This window comes from Chrysemys picta, chromosome 3 (genome assembly GCF_011386835.1).
Source record: "Chrysemys picta bellii isolate R12L10 chromosome 3, ASM1138683v2, whole genome shotgun sequence".
Classification (NCBI taxonomy): Eukaryota; Metazoa; Chordata; order Testudines; family Emydidae; genus Chrysemys; species Chrysemys picta.
The window spans coordinates 79,104,704-79,126,952 of NC_088793.1; the positions used below are offsets into that span (position 1 = coordinate 79,104,704).

The following is a 22,249-nucleotide window of genomic DNA, read 5'->3' on the forward strand; positions in this document are numbered from 1 at the left end:
ATACCTGATTATCTGGAGGGGAGAGGGAGAATTTAGCCCACCCTCATTAAAGTTTAATGTTAATACAGTTGTGGCTTTCTGCTTTAAAATCTATGCTTGTGCCTATGTTCTTTGGAACTTTGTTTCTTCTCCCATTCTTCCCTTATAGGATATTTTTATAGAAGACTGTATCCTCACATTTCATATAGACATACTCTTTTATTCTATGTGTGCCTATCCGAAGATGTTTTTTCCCCACTATTTCTCTTTCCATTGATGGTTGATGTTTGCAGTTCACACTCCTTTTTCACTACAGAATGAAAGATCTTTCTATCATGCCTGGGAATCTGGAAGAATTTGACTCTTAGTTTTCATTCTCTTCTTATTCTTTATATTACTGTTGCATTTTTAGGCACAGTCGTAAAGCTTTACAATTTCAGAAAATGCAAGGGATTTCCCACCCTTCAAGATTAATTCTGTTGAATAACGTTAATGATTTAAAAAGCATGCTTGCTTCCTACAGTACAGATGGAAGTTTAAAACTCCTGGGGTTTGATTTCATTCTCCATTTGTTTTGAGGGCTATGAAAATTACACCCATACTGCCAGAATTCCACATGCAAGGATTGACTCACTAGAATGTTTAGAGTGTTTACAGACTGTAACCGCTGGCTGTGTTTTCCATATCTTCTACCAGGTCAGCCCTGACCTCTTTCTAAGCTACTTGGCCATCTTCAGAGCCCACCATGCCTGGGATTGTGATATTTTCTGCCATTGCAATTCCTTCTGGGTGGACTTTTTGCTGCTGGGTCTTGCAATCCAGCTTCTCCCAGCAGAAACCTGGGAGCAAACAACAGCTCAGATCTGCATATGTCTTCCTATGCAAGCTTCTTTTGTACCCACTTTCCCCCCCTTTCCACATAGCATTAAATCAGTGAAATCCACATGAACAAAAATTGGTTTTGAAAGTTAAGATTTTTTTCAAATATCACATTATTAGAGCTGTTTAAGTAGTGTGTTACAAATAAATTAGTCAACAAATGTAGTATTTTGTGAATTGTTCATGAAGTTTTCTGCCATCGGTACTGATAATTTTGGGTGTGGTATACACTAAAACATTTCAACTTCTAGATATTTTGCAAACATTTCACTTTAATAACAGTGGCACCCAAGATCATGGTGATGCTTTTGCTCTTCAGGTGGGCAACTGAAATATTTTAAATGACAAATACTGAATAATAAATATTCTTGTGTGTGCACCAATGCCCCTTTTCACACATGGACGCCAGCACTTGTTATTGCACAACACACTGGTGCACATTAGAATTTACACCTGTCTGGTATGGACCAATGCACAGTGTAGATAAGCCCTACAGTTTATTAATCAACCAAAAAAGATGCCATAAAAAACTGCAACCAATATTTACTATAATTTTGAGGGGCACTCTAGAGAGAGAGCTCATGAAGAGAGAGTCCCCTTTATGGGGTGATATACATACCAACACCACCTCTCACAAGATGTGTCATAACTTTTGAGTTAAAAATCTTTTCTTTTACTCAGATTCATGTTTGTATCCAGTTTAATTTAAAGCCTTTTATTTGGACATCCAGAAAAAATAACAATAAAACAGGTGGCTCTGTTATATCCCTAAACATGACACGAAGTCTCAACACAGAGGGCACTTATGAATGATGTCAGGGATTTAGTCCCTGCATTTCCAAAAATAAAAGCCTCCTCTGTTCACATTATTTATTAATTAATTTAATTTGTAAAGTGTTCATTGCAAAGTCTCTGGGCACTGTACAAAGAATAAAAACAACCTCTCATAAAAAGGTAAAGAAGCTTGCCTACAGCAAAATACATTCTCTCCCCACCCCCCCTCCAAAATAAATTGTTCCCATTTGGTCACAGCCTGGAGAAGAAAGAGGGACTTTATGCTGGGCTCTGAAGGACCCAGAATATGTCAGGCCAATAGGGGAAGCAGCTTTGACACCTGAGGACCAAATATAAGAGAATATTCTGCCCCACACGCTGGAGTAAGTCCTCAGCTCCACCCTGTCCTCTTTGTGCCAGGTAAAAGGGCTGGATACCCTTGCCAATCCTGTTGCAGGGAGTGGGGTGGAACTGGGAGGAGGAAGGGTGATCCAGCTGGGGCTGCAGTGCACAAAGCTGCAGAGATTCCAGGCAATACTGTAACCCACAAAACAGTGATGAGAGGCTGCTGTAACTTAGGCCCCCAGGGCCACAGCCACTGGAGCATCCTACTTTGGGAGGGTACAAGGGTGGCATGCAGCCACCTTAGCTCCCTCTTTCCCTTGGGGTGTGAGTTCAAATCTAGGGACTGTTAACAAAAGCTAACTATAGTGAGCTTAACTTTGAAATTAATACTATGCACCAAAATCATATAAAGGAACATAAGCTGGTACATAACGGGTACAACATACATAGCACAAAGGAATATTGACTATATATACATACAGCAGTGGGATTTTTCATCCTACTATCTACCCTACAAATAGAGAGGGCTGATGTCAAGTCATTAAGATATGCCTCTGCCCATCATGTCCTTAAGTCTGCAGTTTTCCATTAACATTTAGTTAATAAAGAAACATTTCTGAAGGTATTTGAATGTTCCTATCATTTAGTCGACTTGAAAATCTGACAATGAGCATGATTCTTTTGACACAAAGTAGCAATCAACATTTCTGAGACCTCAAAGTTCTGCACATCTGTAATGGACTCACTCTGTGGTGATATTGTAGTATTTATAATATTTGTTTATTTGTGATAGGGTTGAGACTCTTGTAACATCTTTAGTAATTGTAGCTATTTGCTACACCTGTTTTCATGCAGGGACAAAAAAACTTTGTTAAAGTATAGTTAAGGTTGTAAATGCGTATTAGTAACTTAAGGGAAATAAACAAACAAACAACCTTCCCAAACTCTTAGACTTAAATTTTCAAAACTCCATTGATTTAAATGGAGCTACTGTTTACACCAACTGAGGATCAATGCTTAAGTTTCCAGAAATCATAAAGAATTGGAAACAGGAGATGCTGGAGTAAAATAAAAATAAAAATTGAAAAATACAGAAATGCAGAGTTAACATATCCAAACATTTTTAACTCTGCTCCTGTTGTTTCACAGCTTGGTATTCATCTTACTCTGCACACTTGATGTGAGGCTGATAAGTGTCTGGTAAATGTCATAGCTGTTTAGCTATTTGTGATCTTAAATTTTTGCATACAGTGGTGGTATGACCTTGAAAGCTGCTGTTCTAGCTATGAAAAGTAAGCAACTGAAATGCTGTTTCTTGTATCAGTTCTTGTGTGGGGTCTAGAAGCAAATAGTCTGTCGTTTTAGATAGGTTAAACTAAGTAACATGTAACTAATCCTACATTTGGTTGGTTGTACAGGGTTTAAGATTTCTGAAGTCATACAGATGAGTGATGTTTAGAATGTTTTAATTTTCAAAATCATGTTACTTAGTTAAAGGAATTGTAGTAACTGCTTTTGCATGTACACTCAGCTACATGCACAGAGCAGGTGTTTAAAAGAGTACAAGATTAATTAGCTACTTAACCAGCCAGGTGCACACACAATTACTGGATTTGTGCACACAAATTAGGTATTTTCATGAATAAGTTAATTATGTACAAAAATGTGTGTTCAGTTATATGCACTAACTTTGAAAGCTGGCTCATATTCTGTGATCTGAAAAAGATTTAAAAAACATCCTCTTTCATCCACCAAAACATGCCTAAAAATTGTGAATCATGACAAGAATTTTTGTTATATCCTTCTCAGGACTGAACTAAAACATTTTTACTCTCCTGAAAATATACTTTGGTGCACTGCATGTTTCATCTACTCTCTTACAGGGTCTCCATACAGAGACAAGATCACTATAGCAATTCTTCAGCTGCAAGAGGAAGGCAAGCTCCACATGATGAAGGAGAAGTGGTGGAGAGGCAATGGTTGTCCAGAAGAGGAAAGTAAAGAGGCCAGTGCTCTGGGAGTTCAAAATATTGGTGGCATTTTCATCGTTCTGGCAGCTGGATTGGTGCTTTCTGTCTTTGTGGCAGTGGGGGAGTTTTTGTACAAATCAAAAAAAAATGCGCAGTTGGAAAAGGTAAATATTGTATTTTTCCATTTAATTTAATAATTTTTTGTTATAATCAAATCAGTTTTTAAGCTTTTTCGTGATCCAACGAAGGGCTGTTCTGATATCTTTTATACCCTAGTATAGTATTTCTGTAACAATGGTTCATAACAGAGCACTGGACGTGTTACACATACAGCTTGTAATTTGTCTTTAATATGTTTAATTGTAGCCAGCTTTCAGGACAAGTGACTATTTCTCCTCTTATACGAGCCTGAAAAAAGACAGCTTTTTACTCCTGGAAGTTCACTGCAGTTAATTTTATGGATGAAGAAGAAATGAGAAACTGTAATGGGAAACAAATTAATCTTCTACAGCTAAATCTGATTTTTAAAAGTCAAAACTGTGTATCAGTTCAAAGTCAGAAGTCTAGAAATGTCTCTATAGAAATGTCCTTTCCTGAAGTTGTTTACACTTGACAAGTTGGTCTGGTAACATCTGTAAATTGCTAGATCAATATTATTTTTTGTGGATTTACTACTGATTACGATTTTAACTCCTGGAACTTGAATTCATCCAGTTTTGAAACATCTAACGTTAACTTGTCATGTACTGACCGTTTGCACAAATATGGTAATTAACTGTAGCTGGGTCTGGTATTTCTTGCAGATTTCTTGGGTGCTATCATCTGCTTTGCATAATAAATATGTATATGCACATATGCAACATCTAAAATTGAACTAAAGAGTATAGCTTTTATTTATATGCCATATTTTTAATTTATATTTAAAAACTTGGGAGAAAATGTGGTATTTTTACTGGTTTTTTTTTTAATTTTTGAGGATCTTGTGACCTCTGTTCATCCCTATTTTTAATACTTTATTTTATTAAAATAGTAGTAAATCCAGAAGGCATATTTGTACTGATATGGATTTTCAGATGCTACCTGTGAATTTTTGTATCATTCAGAAAAATCTAAGGCCTATCTTTTCACACTTCTGAATTTATATGGATATAACTAGCTCTTTGTGTATAAAGTCTTAATTTTTAATAACCTATTGCTAAAGAAAGCTTTGATATTAATCAACAAGGCAGTGTGAGGTCACAGGTTCCTAAACAAAATTTCGACGTGGGTAGATTTTATTAAGTTCTACAAAACTAATTATGAACACTCAGATGCTCTAATTCAGGGATTGGGAACCTTTGGCATGTGGCCCGTCAGGAAAATCCGCTGGCGGGCCGGGACAGTTTGTTTACCTGCAGCATCCGCAGGTTCAGCCAATCACAGCTCCCACTGGCCACAGTTCACCATTCCAGGCCAATGGGGGCTGTGGGAAGCTGTGTGGGCTGAGGGATGTGCTGGCCGCCGCTTCCCACAGCCCCCGTTGGCCTGGAATGGTGAACTGCGGCCAGTGGGAGCTGCGATTGGCCAAACCTGTGGATGCTGCAGGTAAACAAACCTTCCTGGCCCGCCAGCAGATTTCCCTGATGGGCCACATGCCAAAGGTTGCTGATTCCTGCTCTAATTTATAAGAATATAAGAATATTCAATTCTGTCAACCTACTTCTGGAGCTCTGTATTTCAGAAACAATTTTTTTTTTGAAAAATTACCATTTGTTTTACATAATTCATGTACATTGCAATGTCTTTATCCACTCTACAAGTAATTTACTTAATATTAACTTTAGTATATTTTGGTTTAGGTGATCTGAAAAAAATATTAAATCCTCATTTACTAAACTGGGACCATTTTGATGAGAATTTTATAATGTAAATTGATTAATGCTTTACAGGAGTTGAATGCATATTTCATCTTATATGCTATTATTAGGTATGAAGCTAACAGCATGACTTATCCTTGGATACTGCACCAGGAAGGTTAGGTGAGGAAGAAAATGTGACCTTGTCTGTGTTTCAAGGACTGATGCTACAAGCTCTCCTTTTTTTGGAACCACCATTTTGGCCAATGGTAGCTCCACATGTGGGGGGCAGACAGGTTCAATCTCTTAGTTTGTAGCTAAGAAAACAAAATAAATGTAATAGATTTCAGCCTTTGAACCCCAAAAGCAAATGGCCATTTAGTTAATAAAATGTATGCCTGCCTTTTAGCAGGTGCAATATGTGGAATTACACCTGCAGCATGGGTAACTAAGCAGGCCACTGCACATTTTGTGTGCTTAATTTAGATGCACTTTTTTCAGATTAGATGCTTTTTTTTTTCTAAAATAGTCAACAACATTTCAATATTATGCCTTGACTGTCCAACTGGCTGTACAGGGTAGATTCATGTGCCCATCAAAGTCAATGGGGTCCTACATGGGTAGAGGGTCTGCCAGTGTGAAGCCAGTTGCAGGATCGATCCCTGTAAAATGAAGCTGTGTTCAAAAAAGCAGAAGGCAAAACTCTAATTGTGCTATTTGTACCAATGCTTTTAAATTTAATGGAACAGAGGCTCAGATCTTACATGTACCTGATTTACATGAACAAACTTGTAAGGAACATATGTAATTAGAGGTGGTCTTTTTGGGAAAGAGTCAGACATCACTTTCAGATACACATTTTCATTAATTTCATCACAGTGTTCTCCGAGCAAAGAGGAATTCGTATTTTATTGACTATTTTAAAAAGCAAAGACAAGAATGATCAGAGTAAAATTGTCAATCATTTGCACCCACCTTGATTTAGTTATTTGTTTGAAAAATATCAACAGTGTACTAAGAATTCACTAGACTATACAAATCTGAAGAAATGAAAATCAGCAGTGCATGGAGTCAGTTCTACTACCAGAAACCCATTGCGCTGAAAATGACTACTTATGTTGCCAAGGGCAGAATGCTCATCGGTAAACGTAAAAGTGGGAAGCTGTGCAGTTATATATCTGATCTATTTGTTTCATTGGATGAGATCAAGATCAGATATTTCTGACAAATACAAGTTTCTTAGACCATATCTGAAAAACAACAACAGAATATTACTGATATTGATATGATACCATCAAGTAGTAAGTTTATGATTTATTTTATAGCTGAGTATTAGAATAGTGAAAAATAAATAAATCTGCATCTTATTGTGTTCCATAACTTACTTGCCTATAACAAGAAAGACCGATTTAGAAGAGCTCTATACAGTTAAGACTGTAGGGCTCAACTCTGCACAGTTGAGTTCAGATGGTTTAAGTCTAGCTTGTTTAGTTCACAGCACTCTAACAATGAGAGTTGAGGGTACCCATAATTTTGGAGGATTGAACCCTAAGTGAAAATGCGTAGCAGTGAATATATATGTAGGTCACATAGGGTGAGTTGCCCTTCTTTTGCAGTTGCAGATTCCACTGAAGTAAGAAGGAGTTTTGAATACTGAATGAGGCAGTATGTGGTCCCTGAAAATGTTTGTAACAGAGACTGAAAAAGCAGGTTGAGTTGAACTTTGCGATATAAAATGTATAAGCTACATTTTTTTAACCTCTGGAAACCCGTTCAACAATTCCAACTATTTTAATGAGCTACACAGGGTACGATGGTGCAGCGTTTAGCCTTCCATGAACCACAGAAAAGTAACAATGATTTTACTAATTATTTTAAATTCTGATCTAATGTAAAAATTGAACAAACATTTGATTCACTTGATAGTCTGTACTTTATTTTGTGAAATCTTAAGGGCAAAGTACTAAACCCAGGCTAGCAAAACTTCCACTGACTTCCCCACATAAGAACAGCCACACTGGGTCAGACCAAAGGTCCATCAAGCCCAGTATCCTGTCATCTGACAGTGGCCAATGACAGGTGCCCTAAAGGGAATGAACAGACAGGTTATCATCAAGTGATCCATGCTCTGTCACCCAATCCCAGCTTCTGGCAAACAGAGGCTAGGGACACCATTCCTGCCCATCCAGGCTAATAGCCATTGATGGACCTATTTTCCATGAATCTATCTACCTCCCTTTTGAACCCAATGGGAGTTCTATCCTTGGATCTGTGGCAATAAACTATTGCCTTTCTTTATAGCAGAGGGTTAAAATTCCAGTCCAAGTGATGGAGCAGGATAAGTGGACCCTGAAGTTTCCAAGATCTCTAAGCTGCATTCCTTCAGAGCAACATAGACTGATCAGATGTCTCGATATTATTGAGACTATCCGGATGTTAGGAGGTTTATCTTATAGAGGACCTTATTATCCCCCTACACGCCCATCCTGATTTTTCACACTTGCTATCTGGTCACCCTAAAGCAACCACAAGATGGTGTATTGTATTTTTTAGAAGGAAATTTAATTGCCAATTTTTAATAGAAATTATGTGTCAAAATGTCCACCTCTCTTTTCAAAACCCAACAGTTGGTATCATTTCCTTATTGTTTATAATACAAACACACAATTATGTCATCTATTTGGAGACATGTTGTGAAGCAGACCTTTGTTTTCTATGACAATCTTGACAATAAATGCTCAATCATTTGCATTTTATAATTGCTTCTCTAAGCAAATGACCTGCTCCCTGATTGTACCATTATGTTGACACTTAGAGGACAGTGAGTAAGCAGTCTAAGAAACCGAAGCCATTTTAAACAATTACCAGTGTAATTATTGTTGATGTAATTGTTTCAGTGTGTCATAGTTTTAGCCTCATTACATATCTTTGTTTTTGTAAAGCTTGAGAGTTTTCTAATCTACATCATGCTAGAAAAGAGAATGTTGATCTTGAAAAATAGTAATGTTTAACATAATATATTGATGGTTCTTATTTTGGTAATTTATAGACTTTGTTTCATGATTATCCTTTCAAAATATAATTATTTGAGATTGTTTCCATTTGATACCATCTCCCTTAAGTTTAGTGCCCACTGGAAATTATCAGGTACTATTGAATAAGGGAGCTGTGCATTTAATCTCTTTGGGGGCAAATAACCCAGGTACTTCTGCACCATGTATGCCTTTAGAGTGAAAATCATCCTAGAGCAGAAGACCACTGCAAGACCATACAGAACATGATTTTATGATAGCACCACGTGCAGAAAGGGATTGTACTTCCTATCTGTGCCAGCCACGCATACTTCAGGGAGCAGGGCAACCATAAGTGTGTGCTAGGGAAGTGGCCATGGAACTAACAGCTCCAGGCCCTATGTAAATGATATGGAGGGGCTGCAACTGCTATTTCAGATCACAGACTGAAAGGCAGCTGTGCGGCAGTCTTATACACCAGCTCCATGCCCTGCTTGTACTTCTCCCATGTAAAGCCCAAGAACTCTGGCTTTAATTTTATTGCTAACATGAGGTTTACTTGAAGAGAGCCTTTTACACAAGGATAAATTTCACACACTAGGATTTAGAATACCCCTCTTTCACATGAGGTTTGGAAAAATGCTGGTCATCATTCACCCATTATTTAGTTTCACACATAGTCAAACACAGAGTGTACATAATGTAGCTAATTTGTACCATAAATGAAACAGCCTTCCAGAAACAAGGTTATTTTTACGGAAGTGTTGTGAACATGAAATATGCAAGTCAGAACATGTAGAAATCTTCTTTTCCTTTTTTTAATGGTTATGTTCAAAGCCATGAAAATTAAAACTGGTACAACAATTTCAGGTTCTGAATTTTACAATCCTTCTTCTACCCTTCCAGGCCTTTTTCTTCATCATATCGTTTTTTCAGATATGGCCAAATTCTTTTTTATTAAACTCTCTTCCTCACTGTTATTTGAAAAATTATAAAGAGGAATGAAATGAATTATATTAACATTATTACTGTTCAGAAAATATCCTGATAGTTTAATTTTTAAAAAGCTTTGATAATATGGTCTGGGCTTTATAACACTTTTGGATGAAGACCAAAGTAATTCCCAGCACAGTGATTTTTTTTCAGGGTCTGCAAGTTCAAAAGATTTTAAAGTTGAAGAGCATGTTCGTCAGCTGCAGATGAATAAAAAATGTAGGGATGGTTGGTAAATCAAATCTGGAGATCCAGGAAATGTATCCCAATAAACTTTATAAAAACACAAAATGATGATGCAACCTGAATGATATTATATTTTGTATTAGCATAACCCTAGAGTTCTTGTAGTTGGCTGGGAATAACAGAATGGCAGCTGAGGGACAGCTGTGACAGTTCATAAATGGAACATTTTCCCAATCTTGATGCATCTGCATTCTGCAGATAGGCAGATGGAAAATTGGAAGCTCTTCTCATCCCCCAATCCCTGACCTCCATAAGGAAGGACTGTCCTGGCCTTTTTTGTATTATTTTTGTGTGTGTGTGTGTGTGTGTGTGTGTGTGTGTGTGTGTGTATTCAGTGAGAGCTGAATTCTAATGCAATGCCCTCTTTAAAATTGTTTTACTGCTGATATTTAGAGGGATATTTTGCTATGGCAGGAAATGTAAAAAGAAAACCTTATGCTGTTAAAGATGTGAAAAGCCAAAAGTGTAACAAATAGAGCAAAACAATGGAAATGAAGATTTTTATTTGATTGACCTGACATTTTTCAAATAATTTTCAAACAATAAAACATTTAAAACATGATCTCTATTTTGACTTTTGATTGCAGTTTAACAATAACAATGAACAATGACACAGAGGTATCTTGCTTTTAATTTGAATTCATTGAGAAGTATAAACAAGAGAATAGAGGAACACATTTTAAATTGTCTAGTTGATTATGGCCTCCTTGAGAACTATTTCACAGTAAGGTCCTGATCCTGCAAGCCCATACATATGAATGTGACTTCAATGGGCTAGAGGTCCTGCCTATCTGTGTGCTCATTGCAGGATCTGGTCCTAAATTCCAGTTCTGATTTATTTTTGATGCTTTCTACACAGATAAATTTAATCTTGCGTTTAAAAATTATCTCTTTGTCAGTTCTCTTTTTCATACCAGCTTTCCTCTTACCAAAGGAAGGCAAAAACTATAAAAAATGTAATTCTTGGCTCTTCTTAAAAATGTCAAGGGAAAAAATGTTACTGTATTTCCAAAAATGCAAGTCCTCCTAATACTCACTCATTCTTTCTCTTCTGATGTTACATCAAGTAAGTCCTGTCTATAAATGAGGATATTTTTAAATGTTTGCGTTTGCAGTTATTTACATTAAATGTAAGGGTAATACCAACACTTGGTCAGAGTATTGGAATGTCCCACAATTAAGTTTAGGTCAACAACCCCAGATCAAAGTTAGGATAGCTGTTCATTTACTGTAGGTCTGGGAACTCACTCCAGCAGAGTGTTGGCACCCTCCGCTGATTGGAGTTGGAGTTGAGACAGCTCTGGTCCCTGCAACAGGAAATGCATTTTCATGTTGTATTAGCTAGCACAATCTGAAAGCATATCATTTATCATTTGTCAGTTTTGCTAACACAGTGGAAACAATGTATACGAGATTAGTACTAATACTCTACTCAGTATGATCCAAGGCCATGCCATATTTTTTTTATGAAAAGTGCAATATAACCTTATTCTCCTCTAAAATGTATTAAATATTTTACAGTCAATATTTTGCAGATAATTTTAACTCAGCATTCACAAATATACATAAAAATATTTAGACATAACTTCATCAAATTTGACTCGTCAGTTTTCAAAAGGCTCTATGTTGTATAATTATTTTTGTTTATTTGTTTTGAGATTTACACTGTATGCAGGTATATGGTCAATATTTTCGAACATAAGTTGTTGCGTGTACATCCTGCCCCAAAAGAAGGCTCATTACACTTCTTGCAATCACTCCCTTATACTATACCCTGAGGGACAAGAAACCTGAGCTCCACTGGACAAGCTGGGCATGAACTCAGAACCATGATCGAGAATGATAAACCCTGAGTGACCAGACTTTCAAATCTAAGAGCTGATTGCAAAAGATCTCAGCTAGCTCACTGACTTCAGTACAACTAGGATCAGGCCCTGTAGGAAGTCAGGGAAGCTCTTATATAGCAAGAACCATAACCATACAGCACCTCTAAATTAAAATAATACGTTGAATTGCATATTGAAGCCTATGGCTGCCGTAATATGCTCCATTATTGCTATGACCATCTAATAAGCATTCAGCAGCATTCTGCACTTACTTTAGTTTCTGACTTGTCCTCAGTAGTAGCCCCATATAGAATGGATTGCAATAATCCAGACTGGCGGACACAAAGATCCGGATAACTGTGACAAGGTCTGCATCAGGTAGAAACTGTTGTCACTATCTAGCCAAGCACAAAAGAGAAATGACAATCCTGGTCACTGGAAACACAGGATCACTCAGGAAACTGGAAGAACCCTGAGACTGCAAATCTCACTGACAAAGTTGAGCAGAACCTACAATAACGAGGGAAACTACATTCTTCTAAATGCTTCTATTTATTTGTCCAGTATAACACCTTCTTCTCTGGATAGAACTTCAATCACCCCCTATTTCAGCCAGACACTGGAAGTGCAAAAGATTGCACCATCCTTGTTTGACAAAACAGAGATGTAGGGCTGTATGTCATCTAAGACTGATGGCATTGCAGCCCAAATTGTCTCATTATCTCCCCCCAGTGGCCTCACATGCATGTTGAGAGGAAGGATGACAGAATGAAACCTTGTGGACTTCCGCATGAGAGAGAACCCTCGGGGCTGATGATCAATTGCCCTGTACCATCCTCTGGGATCTCTCTGAGAGGGAAGAATGGAACCACACAAGTACAATCCCATCCACCCCAACTTAGGTCCACAGGTGAGTCAGGAACCTCATGGTCAGTGCTATCAAAGTCTGCTGATAGATCTAAACACAATCATCAATGAAAAACATTTGTGCATCACTAGGAGGATGATATCAACCAGTGGAACTAATGCAGTCTCCATGCCATATACAGGCTGGAAACCAGACTGAATGGGGTCCAAGAAGTCGGAAGGCTTCACCGGAAGTTTCACACTTACCATTCCCAGAAAAGGAAGGTTAGAGACTGGAGAGTAGCTGCCTAGATTGTTGTCATCAAGCAATAGTTCATTGAACATGACCCTAAACTCTGTCGATTTGAGGGAAGTTGGCACCTTGCCCTCCCATTAGGACACATTAACTATCTACAATAGAGTGGTCCATTGCCCTGCTTGATTTTACCAGTAATGAGGGAAAAGGGATCATCTTGTAGGTCATGAGCCTAAACTCATCCAGCACTTCCAGAATCTCAGTGAGCACAACTGGTTGAAACTTGTAGTTAGAGAAAATGTATTAGTCATCCCCAGCTTAGTTCTGTTACTATGGGAGGGAGAAGTCGAGTCAGATTCTGATTGATTTTCTCCACAAGATAGATAGAAAACTCTTTGTCACAAACAACATTCAACTCTGTTTCAAAGTGATGCCTCCCCCAGCTCCACCTATCACTTGGAATAATGCCACTGGTGAGGACTTCATGGATACTATGGTGAAGGAAAAGCTTTCTCAACCACCACAAGAAACTTATGGACTCAGATCGTTTTACATTTGCCTTGTTTTGTTTTCAGTCTCTGCTCAAACCTCCACTGATTTTGGTTTGAAATCCTAACTAACTACTTAATTCTGATCCTGATCCATGATCTGACAAAAGAGCTGGCTATGCTTAAATAGAAAGTGTATTTGTGAATACTGCAGTTAATTTCTCTGATACTTAGCTTGCAGAAAACTTGAATGCTACACTTGCTCTGGACCAAGAATATATGCAGTGGAAAATTTTGTGTAACAATATGCCACTTTTAATGCACGATTTTTAGAAAACATATGACCTTAAGTCAACTCTTCTTGTCCAAATGTATATTGGTTGCTAGCATTCTAAAAATATGATTGGTGCAGATATGTTTTTAAATATAAATTGAAAGTGAAATGGTTCAAAGTGCAATTTATTTTCCCTCTTTCTACCTCATCCTCGTAAGTTTGTTTCTTATATTCCATTAGTTGCTGCAATGTCTGTAATTGCATCTATCTTGTGGAAACATTTTTTCTAGGATTTGTGTTTTTCTTTGCATCTAAGAGACTGGATTGACAGGTCCTCACTATACATCATTCAAAATCCTTGGGGAAGTGGCATATGGAAGCAGAAACTGATTAGAAAGGAGGCTCAGGGCAGGGCTATGAATCCATTCTCAGCTAACTTCTACAAGATGAAAACCAGTTTGATTGATGTGTCCTAGTAGATGTTAAAACATTGACCCATAACATCTGATATAAGCTGCAGGATTAGTGCCATTACTGCTTTAAGAAATTTTAACAAGGCTTCAAATAATATCTGACATGCAAGGCTGGAGGTAATGAACTTCTGAGTAAATCTTGTCATTTCATACTGGATTTCGACAGTCAATTTTACACTAACTCCATCAAAGAAGAAAGGAGACAGATTTATAAAAGAGCAAATCATTGAGTCGTTTTCTTTAATAATAATAGAAAAAGAATAATGCTGGTTAAATTCAGAATTTGAGAGAGACAGCTATACCATTTCTGTCTTTTTTCATAATATTTTGTTTCCAGGCAATGTGTGTACTGGTTCATTATTTCCATTTGTTTTTCTTGATCTAAAGCATATACTTTATGCATTGACTTTGTGCTCTCATGCTTTGATATTTATGGGTGCAATAATTATTGCTCTTTTTACAGTCATTAGAAGCAAAATTTATAGGGATTATTAATGTTGTGTCTGAGGAGTATTAATGTGGTTTCTAATTACTTTTCCTCTAAATGTGATATACAGCAATATAAGAAAACCATATAAAAACTGTCCAACTTTGGTATTCATGCTTGTGGGTATGCAAACCCACATTATTTCAGGCTCCAGAATGGGCACAAACTGTCTGTATAGATTGTAAACAATGGTAATAAACGATTATAGTGAATCCAGATGAGCTGGCAGCTGTGACATGGGGTGAAGTAGATACAACTTAATTCTTTACACTTCATAAGGCGCTGAGCTCTGGCAAAGTCCCTTTGTGTCAGAGGCTGAAGGATACAACACTAATGCCGATTAAAACTTTATTTTTAACACTTTAATCTTCTGACTATAAATGCAGTACTTTTCCCCCAAATATTTTATATTGATTATTCATTTTGCTATAGTAATTACATTTAACTGTGCGAATGTATGTAGAATTTTAAACTTTTTTTCAAATCATCCGCTATCTGATTCTCTCTAAAACGACTTTATGGTTACGTTTAGCAAGATGGCTTAGAGGTAGCCACAATTCAATAATTGTTGATGTTTTGTGACTTGTCTAAGGTCCAGAAGGTAAGTAAGGGCCAAAAGGTTATTGTCTTTGAATTAAGGGAAAAATTGTGCAGGATGTATTCAAAGAGCTCATCTTCAAGTTGGAGAAGCATTTCTAAAATACACCTTGCAATCTTTGCAAAGTTTGGAGGCTTTCCAACAATAATACAATTTGAAAAACCATTTGAAATTGGGGAAAACATTTGATTACATATTCTAAAATCCTTTCAGAAAATAGTGTAATCTACCAATCACAAAAAGCATTGTATAGCTCCTTTCTTACTCCATGTGTTACAGGGAGTAACCGAGGTCCAAAGGTGTAACTTAACAATGTACAGTTCTTTGGGGGGGAAAAAAAATGTAGATCGAAAAATATGAGTTGGTGAGAGTTAAGAGAGATCAGGGTAGAATTTCAATTAAAGAAATGCCAAACAGGGAGTAATCCTTTATAAACGTTCTGCACGTTACTTTGCATAACATAGGAAAATGCCTCTTCCTCTTTTCCTCAGACCCACTATGCAATCAAAGAAAATCAAAGGTCCAAGTTGTGAACTTTTATATAGCCCAGAAGTGGAGAATCAATGATAAAGATGCTTTTATCAAATAATTAAATTTACAAGAAGAATGTGGCTGTTTCTTTTAATGATTGGTCACCAAAGAGAGTACTTTCTGGGAGTGCAACTTATTATTATTCTCAGAAACATATGTTTAATATATAGTTGTCATAGTTTAAAAAGTTAATGCTCTAAGTTTCAGTGAATATAATATTTAACTCTTGTAAATATAGCATATAGAGATAAGTTTGCATGAATTTAGACAAACTAATTTGAAAGTACAGGGCAGGAGAAACTTGTATATACTATGTATTCACTTAGACTAAATGTAATTATTGACGTGACATATTTATTATCTGCATCATAAAACTGTCAGACTTTAAAATGATCTTCATTTTATGGAGCTCATTTTAACAAATACTGAGATCTAGGAGTAAGCCCTAGAGCCTTATGTGTTTGCCCTTTTCCTGAGATCTGGGTTTTGGTGAATATTTGGTACACTAAGTATGTGTGACAACCAATATTAGAGGTTTACAGCACTGTATATTAAGAAACAGGATGAGGAGGTTAGTTGTGGGAATGGGAGGGGTCAACATATATCATCGCCATCTCAAACAATATTTGAAGAGCATTTCAGATGGAAACATTCAATTGTAGAAATTAGGACTGTTGATTAATCACAGTTAATTCACGTGATTAACTCAAAAAAATTATTTGCTATTAAAAAATTAATCGCTATTCGTTGCTGTTTTAATTGCACTGTTAATAGAATTCCAATTGAAATTTAGTAAATATTTTGGATGTTTTTACTACATTTTCATATATATTGTATTCTGTGTTGCAATTGAAATCAAAGTGTATATTGTTTTTGATTACAAACATCTGCACTGTAAAAATGATAAACAATAGAAATAGTGACAAAGAGTCCTGTGACACCTTATAGACTAACAGAAATATTGGAGCATATTCACCCATGAAAGCTTATGCTCCAGTTCGACTGTTAGTCTATAAGGTGCCACAGGACTCTTTGTCACTTTTTACAGAACCAGAATAACATGGTTACCCCTCTGATACTAATAGAAATAGTATTTTTCAATTCACCTCATGCAGGTACTGTAGTGCAATCTCTTTGTCATGAAAGTGCAACTTACAAATGTAGATTTTTTTTGTTACATAACTGCACTCAAAAACAAAACAATGCAAAACTGCAGAGCCTACAAATCCACTCAGTCCTACTTCTTGTTCAGCCAATCGCTAAGACAAACAAGTTTATTTACATTTACAGGAGATAATGCTGCACTCTTCTTATTTACAATGTCACCAGAAAGTGAGAACAGGCATTTGCATGGCACTATTGTAGTCTGTATTGCAAGGTATTTATGTGCCAGATATGCTAAACATTTGTATGCCCCTTCATGCTTCGCCCACCATTCCAGAGGACAATCTTCTATGCTGATGACGCTCATTAAAAAAATAATGTGTTAATTAAATTTGTGATTGAACCTCTCATTAGCATGGATGCATATCCCCCTGGAATGGTGGTTGAAGCATGAAAGGACATATGAATCTTTAGCATTTGGCACGTAAATATCTTGTGACATCAGCTACAACAGTGCCATGAGAACGCCTGTTCTCACTTTCAGGTGAGAAGAAGTGGGCAGCAATATCACCTGCAAATGAAAACAAATTTGTTTGTCTGAGCGATTGGCTGAACAAGAAGTAGGACTGAGCGGACTTGCAGGCTCTAAAATGTAACATTGTTTTATATTTGAATGCAGGTTTTTTTGGTACATAATTCTACATTTGTAAGTTCAACTTTCATGATAAAGAGATTGCACTACAGTACTTGTATTAGGTGAATTGAAAAATACTACTTTTCTTTTTTTACAGTGCAAATACTTGTAATCAAAAATAAATATAAAGTGAGCACTGTACACTTTTTATTCTGTGTTGTAATTGAAATCAATATATTTGAAAATGTAGAAAACATCCAAAATATTTAAATAATTGGTATTCTATTGTTTAACAGTGTGCTTAATTGCGATTATTTTTTTAATCACTTGACAGCCCTAATAGAAATGTCATATTTCTAAGAACATAGGATCAAATTCACCAGTGTGCCCTGGCTGCTTTTTGCCACTCTAACAAAACAACGACATTGTAACCCCAACTCGTATTATTTTCAGATATGGGATGTGCCAAGATATTGGCAATGAGAATGTTCATCTTTTCACCTCTTGGCCACTAGCAGGAATACTATTCAGTGATAGTGATTGAATGTTGGTACTTTCTGACAAATTTTTAGTAACCTATGCTAAATGAGTTGGTGGCTTCAATCCAGTTGTAGAGGGACAGAAGTCTACTCCATAAAATCCCCAATCTTTTCAGAGGCTCTTGTTCAGCATCTTACCAGAGAAACTAAGCAATAACATTTTTAAAAGTGACTTAGGAGACTAATATCTATTTTCAGAAGTGATTTAAACACTTCAGAGACTATATGCCATTGACTTTCAATAAGACTTTTGAAAATTTTAGGTAAGGTCTTAATTAAAATGAAGAATGAAATTTCCTCAGACATGTTATTCCATGGACAAAGCTTGAAACATGTTGGTTGGGACAGATGAGTAGGACTGCACTGTTACTGCTTGTTTCTTGAATAAAGAGGGGACTTCAGGGGCATATTTTCAAAGGCACAAGTGGGAGTTAAATGCCAACCTGTTCTAAACTTTCATTGGGAATTGGACGTTTAACTCCCCGCTTGCCATTGAAAATCCCCCTTTTGGATCCAAGGCTTTATATCTTTCCCAAGCACTAAATTCACTAATTTACAAAACATTTGCATAAAATATTGTAGCAATAAATTTTATCCAGAAGAGCAAGGATTCCTGTCACAAGTGTAATAACAAGAATACATTGTAGTGCATGGGTACTACCAACCACTATTTTTTGGAGAAAAATGTTCTTAATAGGAAAAAGTAAATCTTACTGTAGAAATATGCTTTAGCTGGAGAGTATTGTTGCTTCTTGAATTATTACCACTTCATGGCCTGGGTTTATTTTGAAAGAATATTTTCACTTGTGCTCACTTGTTAATATATATATATATATATATATATATATATATATATATATATATTCTGATGAGCTTGTTATGGCACTGGAGTAAAACAAAAGCCAAGGATGCAGTTCAGCCCATCTGTGCTTGGACCATTCCTAACGTAGGTCTGTTCTACACACTCCCCTCTTGTCGCACTGAGAGTCAGCAATAATAACCAAATTGCAAAGGAATTGTAAGGCTTCATTTAGAACTTGTGAACTCGTGCAGAGTTAGTTATTTACAAATAAAATGAGTTCTGAGACTAGGAAAAAAGTGAACAAGTTGAATATTCACTGCTGACCTATCACTAATCACATAAAAGTAGATATTGGTTAGGAGTTGCTTAACACAATTCCAGAATCTGTTTTAGGAGGTTTGTCCCACCTGAGTTTCACGTGACCTCATATGACCTCCACAAAGGGCTAGATTGTAATTTGACAATCTGTCTTGAATGAGGGGCAGTGTGTTGCTGAGCTCAGAGAGTCATAATTTCTCTCACACTGGCCCCTTGCTCTCAGGAGGAGTAAGTTACTTCACCCATCTTCATGGGACAGTTTACTCCCCACATTGTTCCCCCAATGTGCCTGATTTATTGGATTTGGAGAGTGGGGCAGAGGTGGGGGGGAAGAGTTCAGAGACAAGGCTCCTCCCATCTTCACTTCCCTCCCTGCACACAATGCAGTATTGGGCAAGTAGCTGGGATCAAAGTCTGAACACTGCTGAGCAAGTGTATAAGGAGGGCCTTATGTTGCCTTATTTCTTTGTACAGATAAGTAAGGTTCTGATGATCCAGTCCATATGGGGAACATGTAGTTAATGTCTACTTGACAGGTTATTCTCAGGAGTTTATGCACCTCAGTTTCAAATTAAATCTACTATTTTACTTGCAAATCCTCTTCTCTGAACAATATTCTTCTGTGAACAACAGCTCTTCTGATTATTGCAGATTTGAAGAGATGCAAAATAAGATATTGGGTATTTGTTTTCCATTTAACTTCAGACATGACTGTTGACCTCAAGTTCTGCCTTATTTAAATTTAATTTAAAGTAAATTTAACTTTACACAAGAGCTTTATAAGTTTTTGAAAAGCAGCAACTCAGATTTTATAGGAATGAAATATATTATTTTGAAAATATAAAGCAGGGTATATAGTGAACATGTGCATTGAAACTTTAACCTGTAAGGCCAAACTATGCTAACAGAGCATCTGTCTGAAATCTCTTTACATATAATGTGCATCACGAGACACTAGTTGGCAGATAAATAATTGTAGAGACAAGGTGAAATTTTCAATGAGCCATCACAGCTTGATAAGTCATTTTAATTATGATGTGATGCATATTTAAAAGACAGCAATTTGTTATGAGCTGCAGGCTGAAACGTGGCAAACTGACAAGGCTGTTCCAAAAGAGTGAATCTGCTTCTAGACATGGCAACTTTACTTTCTTACAACTGTTTTTTTTTCTCTCTTCTTCTTCTCATCCTTAAATTTCCCCCTATAGAGGTCCTTCTGTAGTGCCATGGTAGAGGAGCTGAGGATGTCTCTGAAGTGTCAACGTCGGTTAAAACACAAACCACAGGCCCCTGTTATTGTGAAAACAGAAGAAGTTATCAACATGCACACGTTTAATGACAGAAGGTTGCCAGGTAAAGAAACCATGGCATAGAGCTGGGAGGCCAAATACCCCAAGCACAAACTGTCGTCTTTTTTTTTTTTTTCAAACAACTTTGCGAGAATGTTTCCTGTGGAAATATGCAACCTGTGCAAAATAAAATGAGTTACCTCATGCCGCTGTGTCTATGAACTAGAGACTCAATGATCTAAGCAGTTTCAATGGCCAGACTCGAATCACAAGCGTCATGGATGAACCAAGTTATGCAGGGGTTACACTGTTTGTCATGGGTTCCACCATTATGAATGAATGAATGTTACATGTGAGTTTTGTGGCTGATTTCAAATGCAGTCTCAGTGAGAAATTACAGGTTCCTTTTGAAGTTCAACTGTTACCAGGTGGTGGAGAACAAATGTCTGACATAATCACTAACTACCAAAGGAGTCTTCTAACAGTAATGTCTCAAAACAGAGTATGTTCTTCAGAACTTCCAAGCATAGAAGAGTTGGTATTTGCTGGCCTATATCTACAAACTGTAACTGCCAGCTGGAGAGGCGATATAAGCTTACTGGATGGGAGAAGTTTTAAAGCAAAGGAAATCGGAATCCTGTGAATAGTATAAAAATAGGGACCCTAACCTGCTTTTTGGACTGTAAAAAATGTCAGTAGAAAAGGCAGTAATAATTTCTTTTTAATTTACTTGGGCTGGAACTTTGATGTGAGAAAACCATAAGGTTGACCCAATTTTAGATGACATTAAATTTTCCTGAGTACAAAGGAATGTATCTTAAAATCTTTAGCTGTAAGCAATTACTTTGTTCTTTAATTGTGAAAAGAGAAAAATAAAGTGTATTTGGCAAATGGAAGGCTTGTATTTTAGCCAAAAGAGTTGTGAAACCCTTGATCCTGCTACTAATTGAACTCAATGGAGCCTGTGCAATTCTCGCTAATAGTGGAAAAGGGATTGGTTACCTAAAAGAAGTGAATGTGGAGAACTTTAAAGAGGACTGCATTTATCGATACGGTCACAGTGTTAAATGAACAAAATTCTTGAGCAGTTTTTTTTTCAAAAAAATGTTCAGGTTTATTTGTGGAAATGCAAGATTTCTATGAAAATAGTTTTTGTATGGAAATTTTTGTAATACTTTTTATCAACAAAATAAGAACATGCGTTCTGGTCGGGGGTGTGATGCCAAGCATGAATGGTAGTGCGTGTGCATCACCAACGTTTGGTGAAAACTATTTTTATCAAGAAAAAGGAATCTTAGAAGAGAAATATTTTCAAGTTAGATAATATAAAAGCTAAGTGCACTACCAGCACTGCTTACCATGCTACACTCCTGGTTTCCACTAGACTGATAACATACTGTAACAATTGTGTGTAAATGGTAAAAGACACAAAATTCTTGACCACATTGTGATAACAGTTGAAGTGCACACAGTTTGCTGTTTGAATCCAATGCACAAAATTAAAAAAAAAAGCATTAAAATTATGTCAGTTTTAGTTGTTTTGTTTTTGCTGTGTGATTTAAGCAATATATGTACAGTACTTTGTGTCAGTACTGGTATTTATAACAATCTCAGTTTAGGGCCCAATCCTAAAAACACTTGCTACTGAGCATAAGCCAGTGACTTCTTTAGGACTGCTGTACATTTCCCGCTATGGACTCACCTATTGCAGGATTAGGCCCTTAGTTGTTACAAACCTAATTTACCCATCCC

At 36.7% G+C, this 22,249-nt stretch overlaps 1 protein-coding gene across 12 annotated transcripts in view; it reads left to right on the forward strand.

The window, feature by feature from the left end:
* GRIK2 (glutamate ionotropic receptor kainate type subunit 2) overlaps nucleotides 1-22,020 on the forward strand; it is a 584,958-nt gene extending 562,938 nt beyond the window's left edge. For 5 of the 12 annotated variants that reach the window (XM_042857646.2, XM_042857649.2, XM_065588251.1 and 2 more), the window contains 2 exons: nucleotides 3,861-4,111; nucleotides 20,417-22,020. In XM_042857646.2, the coding sequence (XP_042713580.1) occupies nucleotides 3,861-4,111; nucleotides 20,417-20,581 (416 nt within the window). In that variant the 3' untranslated portion in view covers nucleotides 20,582-22,020. Of the gene's footprint in view, nucleotides 1-3,860; nucleotides 4,112-4,313; nucleotides 4,517-5,913; nucleotides 6,039-12,590; nucleotides 12,769-20,416 lie in introns of those variants that run through there. The other 7 variants (XM_008164887.3, XM_042857647.2, XM_008164886.3 and 4 more) reach the window with 4 other exon arrangements.
* Nucleotides 22,021-22,249: the final 229 nt, after the last annotated feature.